General features: G+C 40.9%; 3 protein-coding genes and 1 long non-coding RNA gene across 12 annotated transcripts in view; 3 read left to right on the plus strand and 1 right to left on the minus strand.

Annotated features, from left to right (window-relative positions):
- sptbn2 (spectrin, beta, non-erythrocytic 2) overlaps positions 1-8,614 on the plus strand; it is a 46,528-nt gene extending 37,914 nt beyond the window's left edge. For 2 of the 4 annotated variants that reach the window (XM_089016357.1, XM_089016358.1), the window contains 8 exons: positions 880-1,076; positions 1,158-1,285; positions 1,382-1,457; positions 2,625-2,702; positions 3,827-3,999; positions 4,911-5,084; positions 5,990-6,032; positions 6,113-8,614. In XM_089016357.1, the coding sequence (XP_088872483.1) occupies positions 880-1,076; positions 1,158-1,285; positions 1,382-1,457; positions 2,625-2,702; positions 3,827-3,999; positions 4,911-5,084; positions 5,990-6,032; positions 6,113-6,334 (1,091 nt within the window). In that variant the 3' untranslated portion in view covers positions 6,335-8,614. The remainder of the gene's footprint in view (positions 1-879; positions 1,077-1,157; positions 1,286-1,381; positions 1,458-2,624; positions 2,703-3,826; positions 4,000-4,910; positions 5,085-5,989; positions 6,033-6,112) is intronic. The other 2 variants (XM_089016360.1, XM_089016359.1) reach the window with 1 other exon arrangement.
- A 1,122-nt stretch (positions 8,615-9,736) lies between these two features.
- Positions 9,737-17,726, plus strand: dpf2 (double PHD fingers 2). 4 transcript variants are annotated; one of them, XM_089017540.1, is made up of 12 exons: positions 9,737-9,788; positions 11,773-11,933; positions 12,099-12,206; positions 12,298-12,476; positions 13,030-13,122; positions 13,206-13,287; positions 13,460-13,501; positions 14,123-14,260; positions 14,335-14,466; positions 14,557-14,669; positions 15,295-15,376; positions 16,448-17,726. In XM_089017540.1, the coding sequence occupies exons 1-12, from the start codon at positions 9,757-9,759 to the stop codon at positions 16,528-16,530; spliced, it is 1,245 nt and encodes a 414-aa protein (XP_088873666.1). In that variant the 5' UTR covers positions 9,737-9,756; the 3' UTR covers positions 16,531-17,726. The 4 variants fall into 4 exon arrangements, with proteins under 4 accessions (XP_088873666.1, XP_088873668.1, XP_088873665.1 ...); XM_089017539.1 differs by having other exon boundaries at positions 9,741-9,788; positions 11,770-11,933; XM_089017542.1 differs by lacking the exon at positions 13,460-13,501.
- A 546-nt stretch (positions 17,727-18,272) lies between these two features.
- The window catches only part of LOC148886592 (sodium/potassium/calcium exchanger 3-like), a 28,542-nt gene continuing 18,970 nt past the window's right edge, over positions 18,273-27,844 (minus strand). For both annotated transcript variants that reach the window (XM_089017538.1, XM_089017537.1), the window contains exons 4-18: positions 22,665-22,741; positions 22,514-22,588; positions 22,345-22,429; positions 22,081-22,184; positions 21,931-22,005; positions 21,709-21,734; positions 21,347-21,400; positions 20,631-20,779; positions 20,359-20,525; positions 20,122-20,293; positions 19,894-20,060; positions 19,704-19,818; positions 19,508-19,620; positions 19,378-19,443; positions 18,273-19,293 (exon numbers count right to left, since the gene is read on the minus strand). In XM_089017538.1, coding sequence (XP_088873664.1) covers positions 19,183-19,293; positions 19,378-19,443; positions 19,508-19,620; positions 19,704-19,818; positions 19,894-20,060; positions 20,122-20,293; positions 20,359-20,525; positions 20,631-20,779; positions 21,347-21,400; positions 21,709-21,734; positions 21,931-22,005; positions 22,081-22,184; positions 22,345-22,429; positions 22,514-22,588; positions 22,665-22,741 — 1,556 coding nt within the window. In that variant the 3' untranslated portion in view covers positions 18,273-19,182. The remainder of the gene's footprint in view (positions 19,294-19,377; positions 19,444-19,507; positions 19,621-19,703; positions 19,819-19,893; positions 20,061-20,121; positions 20,294-20,358; positions 20,526-20,630; positions 20,780-21,346; positions 21,401-21,708; positions 21,735-21,930; positions 22,006-22,080; positions 22,185-22,344; positions 22,430-22,513; positions 22,589-22,664; positions 22,742-27,844) is intronic.
- LOC148886593 (uncharacterized) lies at positions 20,429-22,030 on the plus strand. 2 transcript variants are annotated; one of them, XR_016117915.1, is made up of 3 exons: positions 20,429-20,565; positions 20,641-20,745; positions 21,890-22,030. It is a non-coding gene; the product is annotated as an uncharacterized LOC148886593 (long non-coding RNA). The 2 variants fall into 2 exon arrangements; XR_016117914.1 differs by having other exon boundaries at positions 20,641-20,766; positions 21,890-22,027.

Raw genomic sequence — 27,844 nt, forward strand, 5'->3', positions numbered from 1 at the left:
AAAAACTGAAAATACAACCTTAATTTGGGTTGCGCCTTATAGTCCGGTGCGCTTTATACAACATAAAATCCAGTATAATCCTCTAGTCAAATAATAAATGTTATATTGTACTTTTTTTAATAGAAATATTATGTACTTTCAGTGCAAAGATGTATTTTTAACGTAAACTGTCGAATACACCGGTGCACCTTATACAGTGATACCTTTGCTTACAAACTTAATCGGTTCCCAGCCAGTGTGTAAGGCGAAAAGTGTGTATCCCAAAAGTTAATTTCCCATAGGAAACCATTAAAATGAGAATAATCCGTACATAATTTTCTACTTTCAATTTTTCTAAGCCTTAAAACTACACAAACTATACCTTATTTTATGTCTAATAAATGTTCTATTGTATTATAATTAAAGAAGTAAACTGTACTGTGTAATAGTCATTTTATTTACCTTTGTGATGGTCGTTGATGGCATGATGGAATGGAGTGGCCGGTTTCCTCAGCATTAAACACTTGATGAGGAACGTAACCTTCTTCTTTCACCATCTTGAGGAATGATCCTGGCTGTGTCTTTAATGTTTAAATCACCTCTTGACCAATTACGTGGCTTGAACCGAAGACTGGGGGCGGGGAATAGAGGACAAGTGCCATTTTGTTGTGAGAAGAACGGGCTCGTTAGTGAACGACACATCAGTCATTGAGGCAGCTCCGTGTGTATCCCAAAAAAAGTTGTATGCCAAGGTAAAATTTTCATAAATTTAACGTTCGGAAACCGAAAGGTTCGTAAGCCAAGGGGTTCGTAAACCGAGGTATCACTGTACACCGGAAAATACAGTAATATAGCATCGCAGAAACGTAACACTGGATATTTCTTTTCGTTGTCTTGCAGTGCTGGAAGTTTTGCAGTTTGGACGCGACGCTTACGTCGCAGAGTCTTGGTTGGCCGGGCAAGAGCCTCTCGTGAGGACAGCAGACCTCGGCTCCAACGTCGACGAGGTGGAAAGTTTAATCAAGCGTCACGAGGCTTTTGAAAAACTCGCCGCTTCCTGGGAAGAACGTTTCGTCCAGTTGGAGAAACTGACGACGGTGAGTCAGTCCACTGACTTCAAATGAAATCGTCAACGGCTCCAGTTTAAAAATGACAACTGAGTGTCTATTTTTCTTCAGCTGGAGGAGCAGGAAATTCAGAGGAGGCGAGCGGAAGAAGAGAGGAAACGTCGGCCCCCCACGCCAGCCCCTGTAGAGGAAGTGGTGCAATCGGAGGTAGAAAGTCAAATCCACGACTCTGCTGCCAGGTAAACAAAAGGTTGATTTTTATCCAACATCAAGCTGCGGGTTCATGCTGTCAACTTTGCTTTTGATCCTGTGCCTTATCTCTTCATCAAACACAGAACCAGTCTAGACCAGACGACACTGAATCAATCCGTGTCCGTGAACGGAGTACATAGTGACAATGACACATCACAGGTAATAATTTGTTTTTTTCCTCCACTAAATCACAATCGTGGATCGCGCCTAATGCTTATTCAAATTTGGTTTTTCAACGAAATGATGACACCATTCATGTGCTTTATAACTAGCAAGCAACCACAAATAGGACCTTTTCAATCGAAACTTTACGTAGAGATTTCATAGTGTGCCATTCAAACATTTGTTATGGATGTGTTGACTTTGTCTCAACATTGTCCCTTGTCACATCACAACATTGTTTTATGCATGGGGGGGTCACTGACATCATCATCATCATCATGATCTATGTTTAGCTCTAGGGCACATCATTGTTTACAGTAATCCCTCATTTATCGCGGTGAATGCAGACCGGGACTACCCGCGATAAACGAAAAACAGCGATGTAGCAAATCTTACATGTTTTGGTCAATTTACATGTGTATGAGTACAAAAACATATTTATAAGGCCAAATTTAGTGGAACACAGTACAGGACCATGCTTAAAGCAGCACAGTATATGTTGGTAGTGCAGTACAAAAACTCGAATGCAATAAATTAACAGTCCACTATCAACATTTATTATATACACTATAATATTTACAGGTACACTACTCGTCTTTCTTGATGTAACGCACCGTAGATTTATTGACGTTTTAATGGCGTGCAACAGCGGCATAACTTTTGCTTTCCCTCAGTTTAAGTAATCTTATTTTTTCACTCATTGTCACCATTTTTCTCTTCTTTTTGGGTTCGCTGGATGATTTTGAAGGCGATTTTGAGGGGCGTTTGGGAGCCATTGTTGGGTGGGCATATAAAAAAAAAAAAAAAAAAAACGATGTTTTTGATTACTGAACTAATGTTCGATTTTGTGCATTTACAGCACAGTAATGCCACAAAATGGATGAATAAATTAAAAAAAATAATAGTAATAATGAATGCTGTATGCTGCTCTCTGTGACCTGCTGTTGTTTTACTGTACTGTAGTGACTTTTGCTGTCATTTGCAGCCCTTTTTTCAGTAAAAAAAAAATCTGCGATGCATCAAGGGCCGTGATAATCGAACCGCGAAGTAGCAAGGGATTACTGTAATCCAAACTGTCTGCGAGCATTTATTTATTTTTTTATGAGTGAAAAAAGGCTTTTATAGTTGACATGACTTAACAATATCCTGTTGCGTTTTTACCAGCCGTCGCTATCGCTATCATTGTCAGTGGGATCGAAATCAGAGGCTAAGCGTGTGTGTAAACCAAAGCAGCCTCAGCGTGTGAGTACCAAAATGTGGTCAGCTTTGTAGCTTTCTGCTCGGCCCCTGGTCAATTGCAGCACCTTTGCGCTCTGTTCATCACCATTGCATTATCATATTGTCATGGCCTCTGTTTGGCACTCTAAGGCATCACGTAGATTCATGCGTACATGCTGTTCATGCCTCAAGTACGCTCATCCGTACATGTGCTCATCTTGACCAGGACACGAGTGAATGTCAAATTGCATTTGTTCAATGTATGTGTAGTTTGTTCTCATCCTTCCCCGTACGTGACAGTTGTGCTAGTCCCTGATAGATTGTCTTATTAGTATACACTGAATAAAATATAACTAGATTCTGGAGGTGCTGTATTCATATTTTTAATCTGTATAACTGTCGTTTGGACACTGCGAACAAAGGCTCGAAAACAGGAAGATTGTCTTTTAACTGCCGGCAGGGGACCCAGCCATTCATGACCGACGACCAACCTCTTCAGTCCTCTGCCAAACTCTTTATTGAGAGTATACGCAAATTTAAGTGATACATTAGTCAAACACAGTCTTCTTGATTTGAATACCAACATTCCATGTAACAAAACCAACATCCATAAATCAACAGAAAGAAGACATTTTAATGGTTTGTCTTTCCATGAACTGATAGATTTGTAACCTGGCTAATGAGCTCCTCCTGTGAAGGAGTTTACCAAGTCCTAAATTCCGACCAAGACCAGATCTCCTACCTGAGGATGACAGTTTAACAGGCTGTGTCTGTTCACCTCAGATTGACCCCCGATTTTCTGTGTTTCCATTATAGGTCTTGTGTTTGGCCAACTTAGCATACAACAGCATGAAACTATTAAATATGATAACTTCTATTCTGTCTATTCTCTATCAAGACCGTCTGCGGTATTTATGACAGGTGTGGCGCAAAAGCTTCCAGGAAGTGTGACTGTAGTGTAATTGTGCGTCTCTGCGATAATAAATCATTATACAGTACGAACCCGCTGAACTGACAAAATTATATACAGGATTTGAAGTGAATGTCATCTGAGCTTTCCCATGTCGGCTGCTTAGCTCCTCACATCCTCCATCACCCTTCCCCTTTCTCCACCTCCACCCCCACTCATATTCCCGTCTGAACCACAGGGCTCGGAATCGGAAAACGGACCGGGTCGAGACAGCGGCTTAGCCTCCTCGCGACTCGATCCGTCGGCCACGTTACCGGGCCGAGGTGGAGCCGACGCCGACCCAGACACCATGGAGGGGATACTTTGTCGGAAACAAGAGATGGAGTCGCACAGTAAGAAGGCAGCAACCAGGTAATAATAAAGTACAGTATATATACAATGTACAGTGACCTTCAGGGCCTGCAAGGCATTCTCTGCTGGCCTAAAAATATCTAAATCACAGACTAATGTGAATTAGATTTTGTCGATGAATTCGTATTCAATAATTCCAAGATGTCTTTCAGCTTCCTTTCATTGCTTTTCCCCTGTTGCGCTGCTTCCAGATGTGTGTTTTCGTATTTAAGCATTTAACCAATCACATTTCAGCCATTTGTTACCAGGGTCAGAAGACTTTGAGTTGAGAACCCAAGGTCTGCTCAACTCAGTTTTCGCAAATTAGATTGGCTAGTCACATGAATGACTTGTCATAGCCAATCATAGTATTACTAGCCGCTTGCGATAAACGCATACTGGCTAGAGCTAGCACACTCAATAGCGAGCAGTTTTGTGTTGATTTAATAGCAGTTTTGTCAAGCCACAATAGCTGAAGGATTAGAGGAAATTGATTTCTTTGCAGTTATGCTGTTTAGCCATATTCAAGACGGATTCATCAAGAAAGGTTGAATAGCTCAGAAGCTAGCAAAAATAGCAGATAATATCGCAATTTTATGAGGTTATCATGAATCCACACGCTCATCGTAAAAATTTAAACAGTTTAATGACCGTATTTCTTAAGTTTCTTCAAGTCATAAGTTATATCCTGGTTAACATCACCCTCTAGTGGACATGTAGCAAATCACACCACATTCGCATCTGTGGAGTGATTCAGACATAGCACTACCGAAGGCCAAGGAGTGGCATGCACATTTTTATCCCTGAAAAAAAAAATAAATCCGCAATGCCCTGGAATCACTATGCGAACCACAAAGTAGCAAGGGATCGATGTATATATTTTTGTATGTGTTCATCAACATGCTTTTAATTGCGTTCATATAATCACACAGATCATGGCAGAACGTCTACTGCGTCCTAAGAAAAGGAAGTCTGGGTTTCTACAAAGACGGCAAGAGTGCCGCTAATGGGATTCCATACCACGGAGAGGTTCCCATCAGCCTCGGCGAGGCCGTTTGCGAGATTGCGCATGGCTATAAGAAGAGAAAACATGTTTTCAAGCTCCGGTGGGTGGATAATTCGGTTTTACCGTATTACCGTGTTGACTCAAATTGGAGCCTTTTAACTCATTCACTGCCATTCCCGAATTTATTTGGGATTTGAAAATATGACATAGAACGCCATTCTTGAATTTGTTAGGGTTTTGGTTTTTCATGCTTGGGTGCCGATAAAGCGCTGGTCAGACCTCTGGAAATGTTTTTCCCCTTCTACGAGGTGGCAGCATTTCCCTTTTTTTTCATGTTACAGCTTCAGCTGTTGTTAAATATGTATGTATTGTTTTGTATTTTGTACAACCGCCCCCATTTCAAGCTGAGATAACTCCAGACCCATGTAATTTAGGAATTAACCATTTTTTTCTGATGAAAAAAGAGAGTCTAAAGTTTCTTACGCTGCATTGAATGTTTATGTAGTCCACGGGTGTCAAAGTCAAGGCCCGGGGGCCAAATCCGGCCCGCCACACCATTTTTTTTCGGCCCGCGAAAGCAAATCAAACGTGTGAAATTCCATGATACTTGCTAATATCCTAACCAAAATGTTATATTTTTGGATGTAAGCCACAATAAGTCATTATTATTTACTTCAGATTTGAAAACGAGTTATTCATTAATTTGTTGTCCGCTCTAAGTATAATATGTGGAGGGGATTAAACATTCTAATGACTTCCCCAAATTCATAACGGCTCTCGAGAGGAAACCATAACTGCAATGTGCCCCGTGGCAAAAAAAATGACTGACACCCCTGATGTTGTCCTAAAACTCAATATTCTGTGGTTCCTGCAATTTGAGTGAAAATGACAAAAACCCTGGCACTGAAGTGGAAACATTTTTTGAACGCCTGGCAGTGAATGAGTTAAAATTGATTACTCAAAAAAAAATAAAAAATACTGACCATGTGAATTATTGGCTTTCAGGCTAGGAGATGGCAAAGAGTACTTGTTCCAAGCCAAGGATGAGGTAAAAAAAACAGTCTTTATAAATGTGCTGCATTTGTGACGTGAATTGGATGATTAAAAACATCCTTTCTCCACTTCAAGGCGGAAATGAGCTCCTGGATCCGCTCCATCCTCAGTTCCATTCCAACAGGGTCTGGAGACTCACCAGGAGGTCCGCGAGTTCTCAGCCGCGCCATGACCATGCCCCCCATCTCACCAGTCTCGCCCGGTTCAGTCGACACCGCAGCCGTGACCATGCGCAACAAAGACGGTAAAGATAAAGATCGGGAGAAGAGATTCAGCTTCTTTGGCAAGAAGAAATAAGACTTTTTTTTTTTTTTTGCCAAAATCACCGATGGAAGCGACCCAAAAACTGAACGAAACACTTGGTCTTGGCGCAGCTCAGAGGCGCGCTGTATTTCGACAGCTACAGAAAATGTACCCCACCCAACCACCCACCACCTCTGGTTTTATCTGTCGCTTTATTTTTTTGGGTTCGCCGACTACGTGCATCTCAAACACGGAATCCCTCACTGCGCGCAGTCATTAACAGAACTAACAATCGAGGAGCGCAAAGACGGTGACCCCGTTCATCTTTTGTTCGCAAATTAGGTTGACCTGCGTTGCCGTTGTCACGCCTCAATGACTGAAAGCTCATTTGGCGCAGTCACCTCAGATCATCTGTTCTGCTTTTTGAGCTTGATCTTATTATTAACCTGACCAATATTAATGCTGTTCTGATGATTATTTATCATTTGTTATTGCTTGTTTGAAAAAAAAAACAACTATTGATTTGATTATTCATGTCGTGGAGAGAAACAAAGTAAAAACTAGTGGAGAATGTTGGGTTTATCTTTGTATGTGTTATGATAATATTTGTTTTAGGAATGACGGTACGGTATTATTAATAAAGGTCATTTAATTTTAGCAGTCTACATTAAGTGAACACAAAATTAAATTGGGAAATTTATATCTGAAATAAGTTTTTTTTTGTATTGCTTCATTTGCCAGAATTTATCTTTGCAGTGATCCTTTCTGCTTCATTGGTGCATTTTGTTTTTTTTTTTTTTTTTTTTTGGTCTGTACAAAGCAGAGAAAATTAGTTTTTCTAGTGTGTGCGTGTGTGTGTGTGTGTGTGTGTGTGTGTGTGTGTGTGTGCGTGAGCTGTGGTGATGTGGATTTTGCACGTCATATTACTCCTCATCAAATCACGGCCTGACGGATGCTACTTTTTGGTACTCACATGGAGATCAAAATGAAAAACGGATACAAAATATCACTGGAAATATTTTCTGCTGATAAATGCTTTTTTTTTTCTTTATATCACCGCGCTTTTTTTTCTTAAAATGACATGACATGAATTTTTTTGTTTTGTTTTTGTTTCAATCATCACTCTCTCATTTGGGGGCCGAAGCACATTTGGTGTGGCAAACGTGGATGGATGGCAGCATATGTCCCATCACAGCTGGTGTGGCTTTAATATGGGAAAGCAGACATGCTGTCAGAATGCCGCCTTACTTGAAAAAAAAATACCCCTGACCTCCGTACGCAAATATTCCCACCCCCCATTCAAATATTTTCCCGAAATAAGCTTTCACAGTACGGAGATGGAAAAAAAAAGTTGTAATATGATCAAACTGGGCTATATTGACTCTATGTAGGTACAATAGGCCCAATGGTGCACTCAACCATCAAGGTCTTGTCAAATACCGACACATTTTGAACGCTCTCAAATGATATTTGTGCTATGTGGCATGATTATACTGTAGGTTTATCTTTGTGTACCACCATCTATGTGGATTCATGACGAGAATGTGATTGCTTCATTTTTCGGGGGTGGGAGAACAACGTCATGCGTAATTGGCATCTCTAATCACTAGAAATAAGGTAGCCATGTCTATTAAAGAAAAAAAAAATATTCTCGTAGAATCTTCCGACTACTGTACGTGTTCAACGGTATAATTAGAGCAATTTAGTGATAGTTGTCACTTTTCATCCACGTGTCAATTTGCCTTTTCTGACTGCCAAAATTCACTCAAAGGTAACATGATAAACAATACTAACCTGTGAGGTTTGGATTTTGTTACAGGTAATCCGGATACTTTGTAGTCATCCGTTGAATTGCTGATCATAATGACAGATGGAGATGTAAACCTACATTATAGTTGCACTGGTTTTCAACTGTCACGCTTGGCCTTATTTTGTAGTTCCAAATGTGGAACCAAGTCCGACAATGGCTCCAATCCGAGTACAGGGTGACCAAATATTCACTTTGGTCCGCAGACTGAAGAAAGCCAAGTTACAAAGGTTAACAATGCATAAATAAGTGACCATTGGCACTGTTACGTTGAGCACAATGATTCCAAATATGACCTAAGAGGAAAGGTCAGGCAGAGTATTGTATTACTTCATCTCATTTTGAATGTAAAGGAATCCGTTTTAGTTGGGCCAAATTGGTCACGTAAGCAAAAAAGTAAAAAAAAAAAAAAAAACAAGTGCTCTCTCACATAAAACTGCATCGCATGCTTGAAGCGTGTGTAATTCTCCTCAGAGGACCTTTTGTCAAGAACGAAAAGTTGGCTGGAAAATAAAAGTTCTGAATGATTTGATGTGTGAACTATTTTATAGAAAAAAGGGAGTGAAATGCACTGAAAAGGGTTGATTTCTTTATTTTTTTTTGTAGAAAGAGGCAGGATATTTGCAGTCTAGTTGGAAACTGGTCATTTATTTTTCATCCAATGTTTTGTCTTGCGGTATTGGATCAAACTTTCCAGTTTCACTTTGCTTTTGACAATGTCTGTTTTCTTCCTCTGTAGTTGTTAATAACACTACTCTTATTAATTGCTATTATGATCATTCTTGCTACTGTTGTTACTATTACTACTCCTGTTACTAATGCGTTTGAAGAAAAAAAAAAGTATAAATGCTGTCCATTTTTCAGGTACATGTCTGTAATCGCAGACTCTTCCTCATGGTGTCACAGTGTGCCGTGGAACATTTCCATTCCAATTCCAGAAATGTTTGTTGACTTCTGTATCTACAGCTACAATATTAGGAATAATAAAATCTGGTTTAATCGAAAATGTTCTGCTTTTTGGGGAAGTAAATTATGAGCTTGTGTATTTTTGCTAATAATTGCTCTACGGCTAAGCTTATCAGTACAGGTTCTACAAATAATACAATACATGTTGATATAATAATACATTAAGAATACATTTCATTTATAAGCGCCTTTCAAAACACAAGGACACTCGTATGTATATTTGTTTATCTTTCTGTGCCAATGACATATGACGGGAAGAACAATCTTCAATGAAAAGTTTAATGTAATTTATTAATGTATATTCATATGTGACCACACACCTGAATAAAGCTTTGTGATCAGCATAAGAGACTTATGAGTAAACTAACAAGTGCATGATTTTAGTATTAATATTTTTGTTGAGTGGTGTGATGTGCCGCAGTCTCACATTGCCGTATTGAACTGTTTTAAGACTTTTTTTTTTTTCAAATCATGTAGGAACTGTGAAATGTAAATATTTTTAGAGGCTCTAAATTATTATTATTATTATTATTATTATTATTACGGCCGTGTTCGGAACGAGTCACCGTGAGAAACGAAGGAATCACTTCGTTATTTTGAGGAAATACTGATTGCAATGACCAAAGATGACCACAAGGCGGTGCTAAGTGGTAAGCCTTTGGATTTCCCAGCAGCCCCTTGGCCGCATCCATCCACAAGCAAGATGGCAGCTGTTGTCGAGAATGTTGTCAAACTGTAAGTGTTACACTTCTCTCCACCTTTTTTCGCTTTTAAACGACAAAAGTCTCGGCGAACCCACGACGACCATTTCATTATGAGGCTACCAGTCGCGTCGCTTGGTTGCTCAAACGACATTCCCACTGAACGGTTGAAAGTTACTAAACGTAATCGGAGCGTCGTCGAGTCGAACATCGAACATGTCCTACCATTAAAGTTAGCAAGCTTGAATTTAACGTCTTGAATGTACGATAAGGCAAATATATGTGCGCGTGATCACAACGGTTTATGTGTGGTTCATTTGAATCTTGCTATGCTATATTGAAAGCTAGCTCGCGTCGGTTGGTAATATACAAGCCAGGTGTCTGTCACGCTTGTAGGCTCAATTTATCCAAAGTTGGCGTTTGGGAGGGGCGACTGTTTGACGTCAAATTTTAAATTGAATTTGACACGCCTCATTATCACATCCCTTCAAAGTGACTACGTACTGTTCGAGTTTTTCGTTCAGAATTGCAGACGGCTGCATTTTTCGCGTGTCTGTCAGTTCTGCTCGGAGTTGAAGTTTTACGGCAGGTGCTTCGGGGACTTCAGATTCTGAGCTGTCTTTTTGACTCTGAAATCCCAAAACGTCACATAAACTTTCCTCCCAATGTAAAAACTAAAAATAGTGATCAACTTCCAACAAAGCGATCTCTCTTCACAATTCCCTATTGATAAATTCACCTATACACAGTTAAAAAATGAAAATCTGTGACAGAGTTCTTTATTACAGTTTAAACTATCATAACTTTCTTAATTCTTGACAGATCTGAACAAGTAAGGTACCATTGGAAAGCTTTTGAAATTCTAAACAAGAACAGAAAAGAAAAAAAAAAGATTCAAAATATACATGATCAAATAACGATCGAATGCAGGCAGATTTTCATCCGAAATTAAAAATGGCTGTCACTGAACACTAGGTAAGAAAATTGCGAGCTCTAGAAATATATATGCTAATGCTTCTTTTTGCTTGAAACTTGGCAGTTATGGAGAAAAATATATATTCTACCACTTCTACGAGTTATAAAAATACAACTTACTCACCTTTATAAACTAGTGTTAGCAAAAAGAACGTAAACTTCTATCCAATTTTTTCTCGTTGTCGTATTCGGAAATTTTAAGAACCAGCATGGAGGGCAACGTGTAATACATCATTATAAACTGCATAGCTTGGAAAATCCCACGAAAAACCATTACGTACATCACAAAAATGCAATGATATACGACTGCGAGTACAGAGTGCGCTCGGTTCACTGGACAGAAACAATCGCGTTGGAATATAGGTCACTGTAGCGTAAGTACTTATACACGTCGTCCAATTTTAGCTATTTGCTGAAAAATATTGTATGTATTATAATCTTTCTGAACGATACATTTGGAGCTGGGAATTTGTGTAATTTGTTGAAATTGATACACAATAAGTTCCATGGTAAGTTTTTGCCACTACTCACCCATCATATTTGATACTACATTCTGTCTCCAAATTCTGACGGAAACGTTTCATTAAAATGTCACTCAGTGATAACACTTATATTGCCTAACGTGTCATTTTAACGTTAACCTGAAGGATTTCCTTTAAGTGTTCCCTCATGTGTTAGCCTGAACACCAGACTCGATGTGAAAGGACTACACACAGCAGATAAGAGATGACAGTCTGGTGATTATAAACAAGTAGAAATGGAGAAAAGGCCACATTGCTATTTGATGGAAGCTAACAACTCAATAGCTGGTGACTGCGATCTGGAAAATGTATGGAAATCTTTTCGGTCATGTTGTATCCTAAAAAAATTCCAATGCACTGAACTTGTCTTTGAGTATTTATTACAACTAGTCGTAAGTGCACTCAACTCTCTTGAAAGCAGGAAGTCAGGCCAACCCACCGCCAGTAGATAATGGGGAATAAATCAATGACAAGAGTGCCATCTCAATAATACATTTTAAAAATTTTTTGGTGCGTCAGCAGGTTGGGCGAGCAGTACTACAGAGATGCCATGGAACAATGCCATAACTACAATGCTCGTCTGTGCGCGGAGAGGAGCGTGCGCATGCCCTTCTTGGATTCCCAGACGGGCGTGGCTCAGAGCAACTGCTACATTTGGATGGAGAAAAGGCACAGAGGGCCTGGTGGGAATTAACATTGCTCTGCCTCTTAATAGATCAAATTCGAAAGACGTTTTGCTAGCGAGGACGTCAGCTGTTATGTCGCGTTAATCACCACAGTGGCATTCTTCATTCCGTTCTAAGCAAATGTCGAGAAGCATACCAGATGGCGTCTCATCTGTTCCTCAGGAAAGGCTCCGGGCCAACTCTACACTTACCCTTCCAGGAGGTGGCGCAAAAAGCGAAGATCTCACCCTCCCGAGGACCCGCGACTAGTTTTCCCCTCAGCAAAGTCAGGTATTTTGGAGTGGGATGATCTTGAATTAGCGGCGGGGGCTCTCTTGGACACTCAACTGATAAAGAGGCGCTTTGGCGTTTGTCCGCACAGAGCTGGATTTGGGATTGAAGAAGGATGGTCTTTTGTCATCCGATGGGAGCAGCCTGGAGGCCTTGCTAAAAGGCGACTCCCTGGAGAAACGTACACCCGCAGATCCCAGAGCGTCCGAGGAAGACTCCAACGCCAGCGACTATGCCGTCGGCGTGAACCCCGCCGCACGCATTAGAAAGGTTCTTCCACACAAATCTAAGAGTGTCCTCACGGACAGTGTCAGAGACATTTGTTTGGACACTGCGTCCATAAACCAACAGAACATAGACATTTTAATGGGTTGTCTTTCCATGAACTGATAGATTAATAACCTGGCTAATGTGCTCTTCCTGTCAAGGAGTCCTAAATTTTGCCCAAGGCCGGATCTCCTACCTGAAGATGACCGTGTAACAGGCTGTGTCTGTTCACCTCAGATTGACCCCAGATTTTCTGTGCTTCCATTGCGGGCCTTGTGTTCGGTTAACTAAGCATACAACAGCATGAAACATTTAAATATAACTTCTATTCTGTCTATTCTCTATCAGACAGTCACCAAATGACATAGTTCATCTTTCGCTGTAGTTGAAATAAATTAAGTGTGTACAGAAAGTGTCATTTTTTTTAAAAAGTACTTTTTTCCTGTCGTGTCCAAATAATACAAACGCAAAAGGGTGTCTAAATTTATGCAACCAAATGATATCAGTCAATCAAAATTGAAGTACTCACAGTCCAATCCTGTGCGTGTCATGACAGAAAATGTTGGACCCCGACGACTTTCTGGACGACCTGGACGACGACGACTACGAGGAAGAAACGCCCAAAAGAAGAGGAAAAGGCAAGGGGAAGGTAAACAAACGCACAAGACAAAAAAAACACATTCAAACAAACGCTTTTCGGCATAAGTCATAGTTTGAAAATTGTGTTTTTAGGGTCGCGGGGTGGGCAGCAGCAGCAGGAAGAAACTGGACTCGGCAGCGTTGGAAGAGCGCGACAAGCCGTACGTTTGCGACAGTGAGTGACGCCATCTTGTTTCCGCTCCTTTATATAATCCCGTTAGCTAGCCGAGCCGCTGTAGACGCCCTCTCCGCCTGAATGTTTTCGCTCAGAGGATCGGTGGCGTTCTTCTGAGTGTCTCTCTCTCTTTCTCTCTCTGTGCTTTCTTTTCTCCTCCCCTCTCTTTCAGACGCTATCAAACAAAAGCATATTTCCAAACTTTCTGAAAAAGGTACATCCGCTTTCTTTCTCTACGAACGCCTGCATGTCACTGTTGAGTCTTACTGACGGAATGATTTTTTTTTATTAACCTATCAATCTCTCTATCTAGCTATTTAGTTAGCTAGCTAGCCCCATTATTTCACAATAATAGCTAGGTAGCTAGCTAGCTTTCTAGCTAGCTATCTAGCTACGTAGCTACGTTTCTTGAATATTTATGTAATCCTAAAACTCAATAATTTGTGTTTCCTGGAATTTAAGTGAAAATGACAAAAACCCTGTGGACATTTTTGCACATCGTCTGGCAGTGAATGAGTTAATAAAAAAAAAAACAGCGGAAACTCCAAAGTCAAACATGAATTTCATTTGATGGAATTCAAAATGTGAAGAAAAGATAAGGCCTTATTGTTGAGGTAAAACTCTCCATTGCTTGAACATGCATGAAAGTGAACGTGAACAATATTGAATAATAAGAATAAGATAAAGAATACATTTTATTTCCAAGCGCCTTTCAAAACTCTCAAGGACACTTTATCGACTGTGGTTGCTCTGCTCACACTTTACGCCACAGGCAAAAAAAAAAATGTCGATGGTGGCTCACACATTTTACTCTCATTTCCGGTGTCGACGGCAGTTTGCGGCAAACGCTACAAGAACCGTCCCGGCTTGAGCTACCACTACACCCACTCGCATTTGGCCGACGAAGAAGGGGAAGAAAAGGAGGAGATGGAGGTCAGCGAGCCTCCAACACCGCTTCCGGAAACGCCCAAAAGTAAGCGACCCGCGCTCATTTCGGCATCTCGGGCGGCGGCGCACCGCTCGAACGTCTCCTTTTGTGTCCACCAGCCCCCAAGAGAGGCCCGGATGGGCTAGCCTTGCCCAACAAGTACTGCGACTTCTGCTTGGGAGACTCCAAAACCAACCACAAGACAGGCCAGTCGGAAGAGCTGGTTTCCTGCTCTGACTGCGGCCGCTCGGGTGGGTCGCCGCACGCACGCCGCCTTCTCGGTCCACTCGGGCAAACGCGTGAACAGACGTGTGTGTGTGTGTGTGTGTGTGTGTTTTTAGGCCACCCGTCCTGCCTTCAGTTCACCCCCATCATGATGGCTGCCGTCAAGACGTATCGCTGGCAGTGCATCGAATGCAAGTGCTGTAACATGTGCGGCACCTCCGAGAATGACGTGAGTTAACTTATACTGTGACTGTCAAGTGACCTTGAGAGTTTTGAAAGGTGCTTAGAAATGAAATGTATTATTATTATTATTTTTGTGGTTATTGTTGTGGTTGTGGTTATTATTGTTGTTATTATTGTTATTATTATTATTATTGTTGTTGTTGTTGTTGTTATTATTATTATTATTGTTGTTGTTGTTGTTGTTGTTATTACTATTATTATTGTTATTGTTGTTGTTATTATTATTGTTATTTTTGTTGTTATTATAATTGTTGTGTTTGATGTTGTTATTATTATTATTATTATTATTATTATTAGTATTGTGGTTGTTGTTGTTATTATTATTATTATTTATTATTATTAGTATTATTAGTATTGTTGTTGTTGTTATTATTATTATTACTATTATTGGATTGGATATTGGATATGCCTTTATTAGTCTCACAGTGGAGAAATTTACATTTCACAGCAGCATTATTATTAGTATTATTACTATCATTACTGTTATTATTACTATTATTACTATTATTACTATTACTATTATTAACGCTATGTTAATCGCTGTGATTGCACTGAATTTAAAAAAAAAAAGCTTTGGCTGCATTTTCATTCTTTCGTTTTGTCTCGTCAAGGACCAGCTGCTCTTCTGTGACGACTGCGATCGAGGTTACCACATGTACTGTCTCAAGCCGCCCATGGCCGAACCCCCCGAAGGTAAGCATGTCGATTTTTATGCTCGAAATGGTTGAAAAGTGCCATCCAGCTTGGAAAATGGCTCCCATTTTGTTTTGGATGGTGTATTTGAAAATGCTGGTAATTGGCGCCAATTGCCGCTAAGTTCATTGTTCAACGGTTTACGTTAAAAATACCGTCTTTTCTGGAATATAAGGAGCACTTTTAACAAATTAAATATTTAAAAACCTTTTCCATACATTAGGTGCACCGCATTACAAGAGGGACCTTCAATGAATGACATATCTTATAACGTTTTCCATACATAAGGGGCATTATTAGAGGCACATTCAATGAATGATATATTTAAAAACGACATAAGGCACACTGGATTATGAGGCGCATGGTCAGCTTAAAAAAAAATAATAATAATAATACGTGCGCCTTATAGTGCAGAAAATACTTTACATGTTAGCACTGAAATTACATAATATTTCTATCTTCTAAAAAAGCACAATATCAAAACATTTATTTTATGCCTGGAGGAAGGCAAGTACAACATTTTAGTAGAATATATCGTATTTTTCGGTGTATAAGGCACACCGGAGTATAAAGTGCACCCCAATGAATGGTGTATTTTCAAACCTTTTCCATATATAAGGCACACCCTTGATGAATAGCAAAAATTTTCAAAATAAGCACAATATCAAAACATTTATTATCTGACTGGAGGAAGGAAAATATGATATTTTAGCAGAATATACCGTATGTTTTTTCCATATACTTTTTACATGTATAAGGCGGACTACAAGGAGCCCCTTCAATGAATGAAAAAAGTTTCCAAATATAATATATAAATATATACAAGATTTCCAAATATTATAGATAAAAGTTTTCCAACTATAAGGCACGCCACATTATAAGGTGCGACAGTAGAGGTCCGTCGTTGGATGCTGACAGTAGTTGCAAGACTTATTGTGGCTCAATATTATATCACATATAAGGCGCACCTGCGTATAAGGTGCAAGGGCCATATTTTCCTTATACACTGGAAAATACGGTACATTTAGACAAGTGTAGTTGTCCAAATATCTGGCGTGTGCGTGTGGTCAGGGAGTTGGAGTTGTCACCTGTGCGTGGACCTCCTGAAAGACAAAGCGTCCATCTACCAGCAACAGGACGCCCCGCCCTCGTGATGGCCGCTCCTTCTGCACATACTTGGGCCACGCCGGCGTCCAACGCAAGTGTGTCCAGAGGGAGGCCGTGATTAGTCCAAAGGGAAGTACGTGCTACCATGCTTGGCCTCATTTCTTCATACGTGACTGTTACATACACATGCCATTTTTCTTTTTTATACCCCCTCGGAGATCGGCGGAATTATGCAGCAGGCCATGCAAAGCTCTTTTTTTTTTTTGGACACAATTTCTATCTTTCTATATTTGATCTCAGTATAATTTAGTGGATGCTAATTCAGGTTCTTTTAGATTTTGGAGAGCTTTCTCACCTACAATGAAGATTTCCTGACAAGTTGTTCAAAGGGCTCCAAAGGCTTGAAAGTGGCAGGTGGGGGGGGGGGGGGGGTTACGTCTCAAGTTATGTATTGCTCAGAAGCAAATACACCACTCGCTGAAACCCTTTTTGAAAGAAAATAATATATTGGACAAAAAAATAGGGTTACCGATAGACAAGAACAACCCCGTTTGATTTATATTTAAGATTACTGTCCTAATCAAAAGAATTATCAGTATAAAATGTCATTCACATTTTTCACAAAGATTTGGCAGCAAATGAATAATTCCTACGTGTCATCTTTTTCGACCTTGTTTCAAATGACAGTTCCTCTGGGGTTCTATTTTCTCCGCTGGGTCATGTATATATCAGTTTCTCATCCATTTTTGAGGGTAGAATGCAAAAATAGAACCCCTCCGCCCACCCTCCTTTTGTCCTTCCCAACAGCTCTTTGGGGCCTTTTTACTCCCACAGAGGCACAATCATTGCTTCCATGCCAATGTGAAGATCTTCCTCGCTCTATTGTAGCGGTTGTGCGTTTAGTTTCCCCTTACAACCCGCCCAGATGTTTTTTTAATGTGGTCATCGTTTTCTGCTATCGGACTGTTTTCCTTGCTCGTGTGGCAGCCACGAACGCTTTTTCTTGTGTTTGTGCGCGACAAGGACACTCACACGGGCTTTGAAAGCATCAAGCGCCATTTCCCTTTTAAAGTGTGAAACAGGCCACCGTGCATGAAAAAAGCACTATTGGTAGACAACACGGGAGCGCGTTTCATGGTAAAAATCACTGTAGGCGACTTCCCGGAGGCTGGCTGATGGAATGTCCCGTTGTACTTTTCACTGTAGGAAAAAAAATCTAATAAAATAAACCAAAATTAAGCGTTATGATGTCCCTTTTGAGACAATCGCAACGAATCAGGTACAAACAGAAATATTGTCGTACTATTTTATTGCACTCAGGATTTAACAGTCTATTTCAATGCCTAGTAAAAAAACAAACAAATAAAATAAAAACTACCCCATCACATTTGGATAAAATTAACACTGTCACAAAACAGCCATTAGATAAAACATTCACTCTTCGGTTTCCATTTCATTTCCGTCTCGGTGCGCTTCCCTTTCTTTCCGTAAACCTAAAATATATTCTACACACCGAAACAAACGCGTTAATTAGTCGGACGGTTTAGTTTAAATATCAACAACGCCATAAAAACAAGGAAATCAAATCACTTTAGTGGAACATTTAAGACTTCATTGCTGTTTGTACCGAAGCGTGGCTGGTTCTTTATCTCATAGAAAAATAACAGATTTGTTTTATTTTATGATTAAAAAAAAGCACCAATCACAAGCATCAATTTAGATTGCATTTCATTTTATGCGCAAAGTACCACAGAAGGTTTTATGCTGAGCAATTCAAATATTCCACCAAAGTGAATTCATTGCTATTCGAAACTTCATACCCCCAGTGTGACAAATCTAACTAAACTAACATCATCAAAGTTGATGACATTAAATAGAAATTGAACATTTCATCCTAACACTTCTAAAACAATCTCTGGACATGAATTTTGACCGTACCAATACTAGTCACCAAGGCTGAAAATGTGCATTCCAACTTCTGACACGTTCAAGTTGTCCCTCTAAGTGGGATATTCAAGCCTCGTAGATGGCCGCTACATGATGTCAATATTACACTCAAACATAGACAATAAATACTGTTTCCTTTTTCGCATGGTAAGGAAAAAAATGGCGCAGGTGATGTTAACTCATTCACTGCCATTCACAAATTTATTTGGGAATCGAAAATATGACGTAGAGCACCATTCCCGAATTTTTTTTTTTTTTTTTTTTTCATGCTTAGGTGCCGATAAAGCGCTGGCCATGGCCTCTAGCAATGTTTCTCCCTTCCACAAGGGGGCAGCATTTCCCTTTTTTCCATGTTGTTCCAGCTTCAGCTGTTGTTAAAGCGCTATATAAACCAATTTGTATGTATAGTATTTTGGACAGGTGCCCTCATTTCAAGCTCAGATAACTCCAGACCTGTATCATTTAGGATTTTTTTTCTGATGAAAGAAGACAGCATTGAATGTTTATGTAGTCCTAAAACCCAATATTCTGTGGGTCCAGGAATTTTGGTGACAATGACAAAAACCCCGGCACTAAAGTGGATGCGTTTTTGCACATCATCTGGCAGTGAATGAGTTAAACTCTAGAAAATCAATTGATGAAAAAGTGCTGCTGTTCAAAATACTTTTTGTTTCAGGAAAGCAACTCTAATTTTGGCTTTAGACAAAAAAAAATGGAGAATGAGGTGGGTGCCGTCGCTGTCTCTCTTAACTTCACATGTGCCCAAAGAGGATGGAGCAAAGCAGGAAAATGGCATAAAGGAACAAAAGGCCCAAGCCGAGGCGTCGATCCAGCCGCCAGCGGTTCAGATGAACGCTCGTCACCTGTGAAACCAACACCACCCGCTTTTGTCATGCGGAATCCAAAAGGTGTGCGAGGTGGGTGGAAAATGAAGCTCTTTGACTCACAGTGAGAAACACGGACGCCAGCAGCAGGACGACGGAATACACCAGGCCTTTGTTATTAATGGACACCTACGGAGAAACAAAAACGAAGCATCAAGCGTACGCGGCGACTAAAGACGAAACGCCGGCTTACAAATGAGCCGTGGTCCACCACCAGCGTACGGAGAGCCCACGGGAAGCCCAAACCCAGCAAGATGTCAAAAATATTGCTGCCGATGGAGTTGGACACGGCCATGTCGCCCATTCCTGGACAAAGACGACGCACGTGAGTCCAAAACAAAAATGGACATTTTGCATTCTGAGGTGATTATAATCCATCCGGTGTGTACCTTGCCGGGCGACGATGAGACTGGCCATGCAGTCGGGCACGCTGGTCCCAGCTGCCAAGAAGGTGATGCCCATGATGTAATCCGGGATGTCTAAGGTGAAGCTCACAATGGTGACCTGATGAGACGGGTGAGCACAAACGCTGTCTGTTACAGTGGAGGAATCACAACGCGCGGTTTCCGAGGTTCTTACCATCCACACCATGAGGTAGGAGAAGACGGCGATCCACAGCGTGGAGGCTACAAAGGTGACCATGAACCAGCGATGCCAACGCGGGATGACGCAGTTGGGCACCGTGCAGTAAAGCAGCAGGCCCAGAGGCCACGTGATGACCCATTTGACCTTGGCCCAGCGGCCGGCTGAAGGACGGACGACGGCGCGTTACTCCGCGCTCACGCTAAGACGCTTATGTTTCTTCACCTGGGATGCGCAACGGATGGAAAACGTCATCTTCGTCGTCGTTCGGCGCCACCGCCTCCGGCTTGTCTCCGTGTCCCGCGCCGCCCCCGTTTTCCAAACCGCTGGAGCCCGTTCTCTTCAACTCTTCCGCGCTCCCTCGCGGGCTTTTGCAAGTCCGGATGAGTCTTTGCCTCTGGGAGGAGAAGATTTCAACTTTGCTCTTCTAAAAGTGAAAAGTGGTAGAAAAACACGGCTGACCTCGCTGATGAGCACGCGGCCCGCCATGGAGAGTCTGGTGCGAGGCGAGAAGTGCGGCGTGATCATGATGCGCAGGCCGGCGTCGGGGAAGGACAATTTGTGAGGACTGAGGATGAGAAGCTCGTCCACCATGACGACCGGGCTGCCCTCCTGATGATGTACTTGAGCTAAAAGGCACATGGACGGAAAGCAGTTTTTTCCCTCCAGGTACTTTCCCTTCAACAAAGTATTTTTGCAACAATCGCATTTGAAACGTATCTGTTTTCCAAAACCTTTATTCAGGAGCGCGATGGCGGTGTGGCGGGACGAGGCCTCGTCTCCTGTTTTGTCCTCTCGCCGATCGTCCGATGATGCCACGCAACATGGCGGCCCGGCTTGGCGTAACTGGTGCGTGACAAACGTCAGAAGGTGCGCGTTGAATCTGCAGATAAAGAACTAATATGACGTTCACTGCCAAGCGATGTGCAAAAAAAAGTGTCCACTCCAGTGCCAGGGTTTTTGTCATTTTCACTCAAATTGTAGGACGCACAGAATATTGAGTTTTAGGATTACATAAACATTCACTGCAGCGTTAGAAACCTTTGACTCTCTTCTTTCATCAGAATAAAAAAGAGTTAATTCCTAAATTAAATTGGTCTGGAGTTATCTGAGCATGAAATGGGGGCGGCTGTCTAAAATACAATGCAATCCATACAAATTGGTTTATATAGCGCTTGAACAACAGCTGAAGCTGGAACAAAGCGCTAACATGGAAAAAAGGGAAATGCTGCCCCCTTGTGGAAGGGAAAAACATTGCTAGAAGCCATGGCCAGCGCTTTATCGGCACCCATCCATGAAAAAAACAAAACCAGAACAAATTCGGTAATGGCGTTCTACGTCATATTTCCAATTCCCGAATAAATTTGTGAATGGCAGTGAATGAGCTAACGACAAGAATGCCGTCTCAAATTTGGTTGGATGGAAGGGGTGAGGGGGTGTGGCCTCTTACTTCATGATGATGATGTAGATGACGTACATGGTCATCAGGATCAAAGACTCCCACCTGCAAACAAACATAATAGCTGCAATAAAGTTTGAGCGTGTACTGATGTTTTTTTGAGGTCAATCAAAATAATACGTTTGCAAAAATTGGCTTTTGTAGTGGCAAATAAAATGTGTATAATTTGACGATATCACAGTCCAATTTAAATAATGTCCAGTTTTGGAGTAACGGGATTGAAATGATTTTTTTCCATCGCTAAATATATTGGCTTGATTTTTATGATTTATTTATTCAATGATGATTATTTTAATCTAGCATTGCAGCTCAAAAATAGCTACAGAAATAAATCCATATGAAACTTGACTCACCAGACAACCACAGCATCATAAATGACCTTGAAGAGAGGACACGCGGTGATTACAATCAGAAAGGCAAAAACGTCAACAGATTCAGAGTCACACCCATGTTTTTTTATTTTATTTTTTTTACAATAATGGCTTTGCAAAGCTTGTTCTGATTAAAATATCCTTTTGCTTTTTCCATTTCCAGGAAGTAAAAACACTGAGAAATAAAGGATGCTTCCAACTCACCCCAATGAGCGCCAGCACAGACAGGATATAGTAGGAGGAATCTCGAAACAAAGACCACCATGTCAGTTTCACCGTCTGTGTAGAAAGGCGCAACAATGTCACGATAGTACAGCGACCTGACGACTATTTCACCGTAATTCCTTTTTGGACCTGTCCCGCAAATATGCCGCACAGGCCGATGATGACTAGGATGTTGAAGACGGCCGAGCCCACGATGGTGCCCACGCCAACGTCGCCTTTAGTGATGAAGACGCCTGGAAAGGACAAAATACTCTACTTAGCGAACAATGCAACTGGGAGGCCGAACTGGATGTATGACAAAAATGGCACTTGGAATATGGAGCAACAACCCAGTAGGGGCTTTTGTATCGCAAAACAAACAAACAACTGAAGATTTGAAAACAAACATGTCACCAATGAGCGAGGTGAAGAGCTCCGGAGCGGAGCTTCCTGCTGCCATGAACGTTGCCCCGGCAACATCTTCGCTCAGCTGAAGATTCTGAGCAAGTGGTGAAAAAAAAAAGCAAACCAGTTGGAACATTTGTAAAGCATCATGATGAAAAGGCATTGCAGGCTTGCTTACCTCAGATATTTTTTCAAGCGAAGGAACAAAGTAGTCATCGCAGACAATGGCCAGAGCATAAAACATGTAGATGGCCTGAAAAGACATCCACGCGCTTTGATCGGAAAGAACCAAGACACGCAGATGCCTTGTGAGATTTTGGAATACTCACACAGAGAACATGCAGGAAGACGGCTCCATTCTTCCGCTGCTCCTTATTGAAGATATCCTCTGGGAACTCATGGATGGCTACAAGGCATGATGGGAAGACTTAACCAAAATGCTAGACCGAAGAAATTGACCATTGGCCATAAGGCGTTTTCAGCCAAAAAAACCACCATGCAACAAAAAAAAGACCATGTATAAAGTAAGCCGTTTTTAGCCGAAAAAAAGACCATGTAGTAAGGCATTTTTAGCCCAAAAACGACCACGTATAGTAAGGCGTTTTGTGCCCAAAAAACGACCATGTATAGTAAGGCGTTTTAAGCCCAAAAAAGGACCATGTATAGTAAGGCGTTTTTTGCCGAAAAAAAAACGACCATGTATAGTAAGGCGTTTTTAGCCGAAAAAGCGACCATGTATAGGAAGGGGTTTTAAGCCCAAAAAACGACCATGTATAGTAAGCCGTTTTGAACCCAAAAAACGACCATGTATAGTAAGGCGTTCTTAGCCCAAAAAACGACCATGTATAGTAAGGCGTTCTTAGCTGAAAAAAACGACCATGTATAGTAAGGCGTTCTTAAAAAAACGACCATGTATAGTAAGGCGTTCTTAGCTGAAAAAAACGACCATGTATAGTAAGGCGTTCTTAGCTGAAAAAAACGACCATGTATAGTAAGGCGTTTTGAGCCCAAAAAATGACCATGTATAGTAAGGTGTTCTTAGCCCAAAAAATGACCATGTATAGTAAGGCGTTCTTAGCCCAAAAAACGACCATGTATAGTAAGGCGACCAAAAAATGACCATGTATAGTAAGGCGTTCTTAGCTGAAAAAAACGACCATGTATAGTAAGGCGTTTTGAGCCCAAAAAACGACCATGTATAGTAAGGCGTTTTAAGCCCAAAAAAGGACCATGTATAGTAAGGCGTTTTTAGCCCAAAAAACGACCATGTATAGTAAGGCGTTTTTAGCCGGAAAAAACGACCATGTATAGTAAGGCGTTTTAAGCTGAAAAAAAACGACCATGTATAGTAAGGCGTTTTGAACCCAAAAAACGACCATGTATAGTAAGGCGTTCTTAGCCCAAAAAACGACCATGGAAAGTAAGGCTTTTTTGACCGAAAACAACGACCAAGTAGAGTAAGGCGTTTTTAGCCGACAAAAATGTCCATGTATAGTAAGGCGCATTTAGCCCAAAAAAACACCCATGTTTTTAGCCCTATCCAGGTCTCAGCCTTCTTCTGTGAAGCTTGTATGTCGAGCTTTCCTGAATGACCTTGTATTGAAGCCCTTTCTCGTCTGTGTAAGCTCTCAGTCATACAGGAGAGGTCCATCGATGAGAATGTTTCTTCAGCCGTCATCTGTACTTTTTTGAAGGTGTTGGACGTTTCGCCTCCTATCCAAGAGGCTTCGTCAGTGAACTAAAGTCTGACAGGTCGTATTGGCCCTATTTATATATCTCTATTGTCCAGACATGGCGGCGCCGGACACCGCTATGATAGGTCCCTACTGTCAGGTTGGGGGGAGCAGAGGACCACTCCCTGTGGCCCCACTGATTGTTCCTACATTCCTGACTAACGTTTTTTCAGCTAAGAACGCCTTACTATACATGGTCGTTTTTTGGGCGGCAAAAAACGCCTTACTTGTATACATGGTCGTTTTTTCGGGCTAAAAACGCCTTACTATACAACGACCAAGTAGAGTAAGGCGTTTTTAGCCGACAAAAATGTCCATGTATAGTAAGGCGCATTTAGCCCAAAAAAACACCCATGTTTTTGGTCGTTTTTTTCAGCTAAAAATGCCTTACTATACATGGTCTTTTCTTTTCGGCAAAAAACGCCTTACTTGTATACATGGTCGTTTTTTTGGGCTAAAAACGCCTTACTATACATGGTCGTTTTTCGGGCTCAAAACGCCTTACTATACATGGTCGTTTTTTCGGGCTAAAAACGCCTTACTATACATGGTCATTTTTTGGGCTCAAAACGCCTTACGAAACATGGTCGTTTTTTTGGGCTCAAAACGCCTTACTATACATGGTCATTTTTTGGGCTCAAAACGCCTTACTATACATGGTCGTTTTTTGGGCTCAAAACGCCTTACTATACATGGTCGTTTTTTGGGCTCAAAACGCCTTACTATACATGGTCGTTTTTTTCAGCTAAATACGCCTTACTATACATGGTCTTTTTTTTCGGCAAAAAACGCCTTACTTGTATACATGGTCGTTTTTTCGGGCTAAAAACGCCTTACTATACATGGTCATTTTTTGGGCTCAAAACGCCTTACTATACATGGTCGTTTTTTGGGCTCAAAACGCCTTACTATACATGGTCGTTTTTTGGGCTCAAAACGCCTTACTATACATGGTCGTTTTTTCGGGCTAAAAACGCCTTACTATACATGGTCATTTTTTGGGCTCAAAACGCCTTACTATACATGGTCTTTTTTTTCGGGCTAAAAACGCCTTACTATACATGGTCGTTTTTTCGGGCAAAAAACGCCTTACTATACATGGTCATTTTTTGGGCTCAAAACGCCTTACTATACATGGTCGTTTTGGGCTCAAAACGCCTTACTATACATGGTCGTTTTTTGGGCTCAAAATGCCTTACTATACATGGTCGTTTTTTCGGGCTAAAAACGCCTTACTATACATGGTCATTTTTTGGGCTCAAAACGCCTTACTATACATGGTCATTTTTTGGGCTCAAAACGCCTTACTATACATGGTCGTTTTTTCGGCAAAAAACGCCTTACTATACATGGTCATTTTTTGGGTTCAAAACGCCTTACTATACATGGTCGTTTTTTTGGCAAAAAACGGCTTACTATACATGGTCATTTTTTGGGCTCAAAACGCCTTACTATACATGGTCGTTTTTTCGGGCTAAAAACGCCTTACTATACATGGTCATTTTTTGGGCTCAAAACGCCTTACTATACATGGTCATTTTTTGGGCTCAAAACGCCTTACTATACATGGTCATTTTTTGGGCTCAAAACGCCTTACTATACATGGTCGTTTTTTGGGCACAAAACGCCTTACTATACATGGTCATTTTTTTCAGCTAAAAACGCCTTACTATACATGGTCTTTTTTTTTCGGCAAAAAACGCCTTACTTGTATACATGGTCGTTTTTTCGGGCTAAAAACGCCTTACTATACATGGTCATTTTTTGGGCTCAAAACGCCTTACTATGCATGGTCGTTTTTTTCGGGCTAAAACGCCTTACTATACATGGTCATTTTTTGGGCTCAAAACGCCTTACTATACATGGTCGTTTTTTGGGCACAAAACGCCTTACTATACATGGTCGTTTTTTTTCGGCAAAAAACGCCTTACTAACCATGGTCATTTTTTTGGGCTCAAAACGCCTTACTATACATGGTCGTTTTTTGGGCTCAAAACGCCTTACTATACATGGTCGTTTTTTCGGGCTAAAAACGCCTTACTATACATGGTCATTTTTTGGGCTCAAAACGCCTTACTATACATGGTCATTTTTTGGGCTCAAAACGCCTTACTATACATGGTCGTTTTTTTCAGCTAAGAACGCCTTACTATACATGGTCGTTTTTTGGGCACAAAACGCCTTACTATACATGGTCGTTTTTTTCGGCAAAAAACGCCTTACTATACATGGTCATTTTTTGGGCTCAAAACGCCTTACTATACATGGTCGTTTTTTGGGCTCAAAACGCCTTACTATACATGGTCATTTTTTGGGCTCAAAACGCCTTACTATACATGGTCGTTTTTCGGGCTAAAAACGCCTTACTATACATGGTCGTTTTTTTTGGCAAAAAACGCCTTACTATACATGGTCGTTTTTTGGGCTAAAAACGCCTTACTATACATGGTCGTTTTTTCGGGCTAAAAACGCCTTACTTGTATACATGGTCGTTTTTTCGGGCTAAAAACGCCTTACTATACATGGTCATTTTTTGGGCTCAAAACGCCTTACTATACATGGTCGTTTTTTGGGCGAAAAACGCCTGACTATACATGGTCGTTTTTTGGGCAAAAAACGGCTTACTATACATGGTCGTTTTTTGGGCTCAAAACGCCTTACTATACATGGTCGTTTTTTCGGGCTAAAAACGCCTTACTATACATGGTCATTTTTTGGGCTCAAAACGCCTTACTATACATGGTCATTTTTTGGGCTCAAAACGCCTTACTATACATGGTCATTTTTTGGGCTCAAAACGCCTTACTATAAATGGTCGTTTTTTTGGGCACAAAACGCCTTACTATACATGGTCGTTTTTTTCAGCTAAAAACGCCTTACTATACATGGTCTTTTTTTTTCGGCAAAAAACGCCTTACTTGTATACATGGTCGTTTTTTCGGGCTAAAAACGCCTTACTATACATGGTCATTTTTTGGGCTCAAAACGCCTTACTATACATGGTCGTTTTTTGGGCTCAAAACGCCTTACTATACATGGTCATTTTTTCGGGCTCAAAACGCCTTACTATACATGGTCGTTTTTTGGGCTCAAAACGCCTTACTATACATGGTCGTTTTTTGGGCTCAAAACGCCTTACTATACATGGTCATTTTTTGGGCTCAAAACGCCTTACTATACATGGTCGTTTTTTTGGGCTCAAAACGCCTTACTATACATGGTCGTTTTTTCGGGCTAAAAACGCCTTACTATACATGGTCATTTTTTGGGCTAAAAACGCCTTACTATACATGGTCGTTTTTTGGGCTCAAAACGCCTTACTATACATGGTCATTTTTTGGGCTCAAAACGCCTTACTATACATGGTCGTTTTTTTGGGCAAAAAACGCCTTACTATACATGGTCATTTTTTGGGCTAAAAACGCCTTACTATACATGGTCTTTTTTTTTCGGCAAAAAACGCCTTACTATACATGGTCGTTTTTTCGGGCTAAAAACGCCTTACTATACATGGTCGTTTTTTGGGCTCAAAACGCCTTACTATACATGGTCGTTTTTTCGGGCTAAAAACGCCTTACTATACATGGTCATTTTTTGGGCTCAAAACGCCTTACTATACATGGTCATTTTTTGGGCTCAAAACGCCTTACTATACATGGTCGTTTTTTGGGCACAAAACGCCTTACTATACATGGTCATTTTTTGGGCTCAAAACGCCTTACTATACATGGTCGTTTTTTGGGCTCAAAACGCCTTACTATACATGGTCGTTTTTT

The sequence above is a fragment of the Hippocampus bargibanti genome, linkage group LG16 (genome assembly GCF_051943395.1).
Source record: "Hippocampus bargibanti isolate YZ-2025 linkage group LG16, ASM5194339v1, whole genome shotgun sequence".
In the NCBI taxonomy this organism is placed as follows: domain Eukaryota; kingdom Metazoa; phylum Chordata; class Actinopteri; order Syngnathiformes; family Syngnathidae; genus Hippocampus; species Hippocampus bargibanti.